The 6,000-nt window shown below is 43.8% G+C and overlaps 1 protein-coding gene across 3 annotated transcripts in view; it reads right to left on the reverse strand.

Moving 5' to 3' along the window:
• Positions 1-4,867, reverse strand: part of EXPH5 (exophilin 5) — a 74,628-nt gene extending 69,761 nt beyond the window's left edge. For 2 of the 3 annotated variants that reach the window (XM_036902647.2, XM_036902646.2), the window contains exon 1: positions 4,525-4,867. In XM_036902647.2, coding sequence (XP_036758542.2) covers positions 4,525-4,643 — 119 coding nt within the window. In that variant the 5' untranslated portion in view covers positions 4,644-4,867. Of the gene's footprint in view, positions 1-4,208; positions 4,482-4,524 lie in introns of those variants that run through there. The other variant, XM_036902650.2, reaches the window with a different exon arrangement.
• Between the last annotated feature and the right edge of the window lie 1,133 nt (positions 4,868-6,000).

Below are 6,000 nucleotides of genomic sequence, written 5' to 3' on the forward strand. Positions count from 1 at the left end.
CCCAGCATTCCTGCCCAGACTATCATGTGTCCTTTCTACCAAGTGTGATTTTCCATCTTGGCCGTGTAGGGCTTGAGGACAGAGGACAGGCCTTCCAAGCTCTCGGGGCAGGCCCACGCCTCTCAGCAAACATTTACTGAATGCTCACCATGTACCGGTAGCTGCATCACATCCTAAAAATTCATCAAAAGGAAAACATAGATTATTGCTGATTTTCTTCTAGCTGCTGTGCACATGCGCACCCCCCCAGCCCAAAGAAACTGTAAAAATAATAGGCACTATTTTGTGTTCTGCTTTTTCATTGAACAGTGGTTCATACACATTTTTCTCCAGTTGTATCCATGATAAGCTTGAGGTGTCTACACAGCCACTGAGGTAGTCAGAAATAAAACTAAACTATCACATGGAGTGATAGAATTATTTCTTCAGAATTTCCTTTGTAAGGACTGCACACTTACTAGATATATAGAGTTGAAATTTCCTACTATTTTGCTATTAGAAATAATGTTGCAATAACTATCTGACATTATGTCTTATTTTTCCTCTACTAAATTACTTCTTCAGGGAAAAATATGGTATTGTGGAAAGCACATGGGTTTTAGAGCCAGATAGATTTAGCTTTAAATTCTAGTTCTACAAATTAAGAACTGTGTGACCTTAATCTTGTCAATTTCCCTTCAGTGCCAAGTCATTAATAATACTTCCCACAAGGCATGCTTGTGAGGCTTATTCAGTGCTGATGGGTAAATCAGTTTGGAGCTAGATCTGGACTTCAGGCCCAAACAAGCTCTGCTGCTTAACTTGGATAAGATATCAACCTTTTCTTCTCCATGAAATGGAAATTAAATTGTGTAGCTAATGAGGTTATGGGAAATATTAAACATACACAGCATGTTTAATATAGTGTCTAGTATAAAGTAAGGGACCAATAAATGTTAGCTGTTAATATTATCACAATAATCACTGTTATAATATAAAAAGGGAGCACTTAATAAATGTTGGGTGTCCTTTCCACCTCAGTCTACTACTAATGAGAAAAATCCCAAGAGTTGGATGACTGGGTTAAGGGTAATACATATCTTTATAGGTACTGCCATATTCTTCACCCATAGGATCATGTTCAACTTACAAGGCTATGAAAACATGCTGAATCTGTCCATTATACTCCAACCCTTGCCGACAGGGTTTTTTCTGTTACTGTTAAAGGTACGACATGGTGTGTTGGGGTTATTTTGTTACTTCAATTTCCATTTATTGAGGGTGAATGTTCCCATGTTTTATTTACTGTTTGGGTATCTTCTAGTATGAATGATTTATTTCTATCTTTTGTCTGTCAATTTGAATCTTGGTATTTTTCTTAAAAGATTAAATAAATTCTTTAACACAAATATCTTCCCAGTAAGCTGGAGCCCGAGAGGTCTGACCCTGATAAAGATCAGGGGAGAGTTCTCTGTGCTCAGGAGCACTTAGGTGGGTGGGGCTTTTTCTCCTGCATGGGGAACTCAACTAGTTTCCAGTTAGGAAATAAACTCCATGAAATCAGAAAATGCATCTGTATTTGCACCTTAAACATCCATCTCTGGACACGTCTGGCCCTGCATGACACTGTAGTTCTGTATTTCTAACTATAGGATATGTCTTCTTGGTTGTCTTGTAGGCCCCTCAAGCCTATTGTAGATGTAACTGAAATCATCACTTGGTCTCCAGTCAGCAAAGTTTCCAGACTTCCCCTTTGGTCCCTTCTTGCTCTAGCCAAGACTGCTTGAGACTGTTTCTCAATACAGGTATCCCTCATTTTTCAAATGTTCGTGTTAGGCCACTTCACTTTTACAAAGGACCTATATGAGTACCTGTGTTCACTAACTGAAAGCAACTCGAAGAAGATTTTCACTTTCACGAAAAAAGGTGAACAGTGAAAACAGTGATCAGTGTTTGTTTTGCAAGGAGTCCCTGCAGAGGCTGTGCACCCCGAAAAGAGAGAAGAAACATGGCGGCACCGAGCCCCTTCCCTGGGAACCACACTTGGCATTTCATCATCAAACCGCCAGTTTTGCACTGTGCCTGTGAGCTTCTGTGCTTCTGTTACCAAGATGTATCCCAAGGTATCAGAAATGCCTGACAAGTTATTTCTTGGGTCTGGGAATGCTAAAAAATTTTCCATATAAATTAACAGTAATTGCTTCTTTGCTTTATGCTATTTTGGCTTATGAAAGTATTCATAGGAACACTCTACTTTTGGATAACAAGAGAAACCTGTATAGTTTCTCACAAAAAATAGGCCTCCCAGGATCTCTCAGACAGGCTTGTGGTACTAGCTCCCAAATAATAGTCTTGTATTATTAAGTCATATGTCCTGACTTCTGATTTGGAAAAAATGATAATACCTATTAAGAAAATGAGCAGAAGAGGCAATCAGTTTGACATGTTATCTCAGGCCTTTTCTGCATGCTAGAATCTGCTACTAAAACTGATGCATGTGAGCCAGGGAGCAGAACAATCCCATGGACACTAGTGATGGATATTTCATAGTAGGATCCAGGAAATACTCAAGGGAAAAGAAATTACTAGAAATATTTGCCTTGAGCATTTGGTCCAAGTGTCTACTTTCTTTAAATTATTTTTATATTTTAATGACATTTTTTAAATTGTTGGGGCAATTGTTTTTAATAGTTAACAGTATTGATTTTGTCTTATGCTTTTTTTCTGTTGAGCCTCAAGTTAGGAAATAAACTCCATGAAATCAGAAAATGTTTTCTAGCCTTCCTTCTAAGGCCTAGTCCAATGGGTTTTGCTGCATCTGGGTAGTTCCAGTTCCTCCTAAAATCAGCCAATGCAGTCACCATGAGCTGCTATAGAGGAAACACAAGGCAAGCATCAGGTCAAATATAAAATGTCAAAATTCCCTCGAATTAAAATTAAAATAAATAATAATTACTATTTCTAAGACTTAAGGTCATGAGAAGCCATGTTGATAACATCCTAAATGGATCTTTCCTCAGTCCTGTTACTTCCTAATTCTCCTCTCAATTTCCCCAAATATATATTGGATCACTGAGAAACCCCATCCTTTCCAGATATGAGAAACACTTCCAGATATAAAGCAACCACGGTCTCTTAGTCCTTTTGGAATATGGGTTGATGACAAACTGCATACAGTTCTAAAGTTCTCCTTCCCAAGGCTGGGTGTACCTGTGTATAGTCCAGTGCTTACATGTGGGTACATACATGTATGTGGGTGTGGACAAAGTGTGCTCATGAGGGCACACTTATGCACTGTTGAGGAAATGATGGAGTCTATTTTTCTGAAGGCAGAATACCCATCCTGAAACTTCAAATACTCATTTCTCCCCGCAAGAGCCATATCTAGTAAGGAAGAGTGAATACAGGGAGGCCTTTGGACCTAGTGTATTCTAATTGCTTCTACAAAGTACAACTAGGGTTTCCCTGTAAGAAGGGAGGGGAGGGGATGGTGCAATGGGCAGTGGGCTACCTGGAAGAAGGTGGAAACCTGTAACTCACATCACCAAGAAGTTGCTCACAAAGAAAACAGCTTTCTAAATTCCAGTTGGTGCCACGCTTTCTGGTTTGAGAGTGATGCCCTGAATGCCTTTCCACAGTCAACTGGAGAAGGCCTTGCAGGGTCTATTCCAGGATTGGTAAGTCTCTTTAATTCATTCCAGGATTTATCCCACATTTCCCCAGAAGATAAACAAGGTTAATTTACATCCCAGGCAATTATCTCTTGATTTTACTCTCTGGTATTTATTAACTAATCCCTCACCTACAACACTGCATAGTAAGGTTACTGGTGAAACCTTACACAGCGCCACACGCGCAAGGAGACCCACCCATTCCAGCCACCCTCAGGTCCCAGTCTCAGGCCGGTTCACTCCACACAAGTTGGCAGGTTCCTTGAGCTCCAGCCCCGGGTGGGGACCACTTCTCCGGAAGTGCCATGCCCCGCTCTCCCAGGCCCCACCGACAGTGGACAGTGTGCTGGGCGAGGGTACACGACCTGCGGGGCCTGTGCCAACATGTGGGCGCCCCCGCTCAGTGCACCCTGCCGCCTGGCCTACGCCCCGCGACCTCCCGGGAGACCCCTGAGCATGCACAGCGCGGCCCTGCAGCCTCCCAGGCAGCCTGGACTCCCTGCGGCGGATCGCCGTCCACGTGTCCCGGCTGCAGCAGGGCAGTCCTGCAGGACTCACCTGGAGGGGGGCGCCGCAAAGAACTCGCCAGCAGGAGACGGTACCGGCGTCCCCACCCCGCGGGACCCGACACTCGCAGGCCAGCCAGTCTGGGAGGCAGTGTGTGGGAGGAGCAACGACCAGAAGTCCCCAAGGCCCGACGAGAGAACCCCAGCGCAGGCTCCCCTGCGACCCCTCCAGATGGCGGGCGCCCGGAACGGGGGACAGGTGCCCCGCCGGGGCCCCGCGCCGCCCTCCGCGCTCCCGCTCGGAGCCGGCGCGGACGCGGGGCTGCTACTGCAGCCAAACCCAGGAAAAGACGGGAAGTGGTCGGTACCTGATCCTGTCCTTCTCTGCCCTCTGCAGCTCCTCATTTCTTTCCAACACCTGAAGGATCTTCCTGGCTTCTTCGTCATTTAAGAAACTGAAATCAAACCCCTGAGGAGCTTTTGTCATTTTCTCTCCTGTGTGCGCGTTACATTTAAGCTCCTTGGCGCCTCCGGTAAAGAGGACGTTTTTCAAGACGTAAATGGCCAGTTGCAGGAACTTGATCCCGTGGCCAATACTAAGTCTGCCCCCTTGAAAATCTAAAACCACAAACTTAGGCAACAGCCGACACCTACTGGGCTCATTTTGACAACACCTTAATGAGTTTTTCTCAGTTTATCCAACCGAGATGCAAAACGAACTGCTAATGGGAGACGGGCAGCCAATCCCATTCCAAAGGGTGGGCCCTTCCGCGTCCCCGCCCCTTCCCTCCCCCACCAATCAGACTTGTGAAACTAGCTATTCCGCGCGATTCTGCCCCTGGAGTGGGGCCGAGGCTTAAGGGCTGGCCCCAGCGGTTTGTTTTCGCTTAGGCTGTTTGCTCTCATAACGTGACGTGAAAAGGAAAGAGATTCACGACTAATCCCTCTTTTTCAATATAAAGTCCATAGGAAATAGAATTTCGCGTAGGAGCTTTAGAGCCGATACAAGAAAGACTGGAAGGGCTGAGCTCCTCACGCAGGCCTGTGGGTGGACCCGGCCCAAGGGCCAAATTTGGAAATGAATTATTTGACAAGCTTCCCATCCCTCACGCACCCGAAACCCACTCTCCCCCAAGTCATTCTCACACTTCAGAAAACAAACGAACACAAAACTTTTTATAATATTTTAGGAGAAGAGAGTCTAGGAAAAAGGATGGCGGGAAGCACTGTTGGTAGTTTCCTATACGATTTGATAGTCTTAATACTGTTTCAGAGAAGTAATAAAAGAGCCACTTTCAAACACCTAATCCTCTGACTAAAGCAAAATGTAATCCTATGAAACCACAGAAACAGCTTCTCCTAGAAAGTGTTATTCCAATATATGATGGAAATTTCCAGATATATTCATACGTATACTTAAAAAATTATCAAGCCTTTTTCAGAAAACCTGTTGTTTCTTTTGGCTTCACTTCCTGCACAAAAATAATTTTGTTAGATCAACTTTCCTGCCCCATACCCTTAGTTCAGTCACTTCTTGTGTAGTGGTGATGATTCCTAATATTTAAAAAGTATACTTTTCACTGCAAATAAACCCAATAAAGATTTTGTGTCTACAGCAAAAACATGATGTAAAAAATGTCTATTTATCTTTTGGCCTCTGGGTCCTCTATTCACTTTAATCATCATTATTTAAGACATGTCTAGGCAGGTGGCCATTCAGATAACTTTCTGTGGGTGTCTGTTTGTCATTTCTATAAAGCAGGAAACAATTCAGTTCTCCAATGTTATACAACACACAGAGCTCCTTTATAAATAGCCCATGTTAATGATGGTGGTTTAGGAGT

The sequence above is a fragment of the Manis pentadactyla genome, chromosome 13 (genome assembly GCF_030020395.1).
Source record: "Manis pentadactyla isolate mManPen7 chromosome 13, mManPen7.hap1, whole genome shotgun sequence".
NCBI lineage: Eukaryota > Metazoa > Chordata > Mammalia > Pholidota > Manidae > Manis > Manis pentadactyla.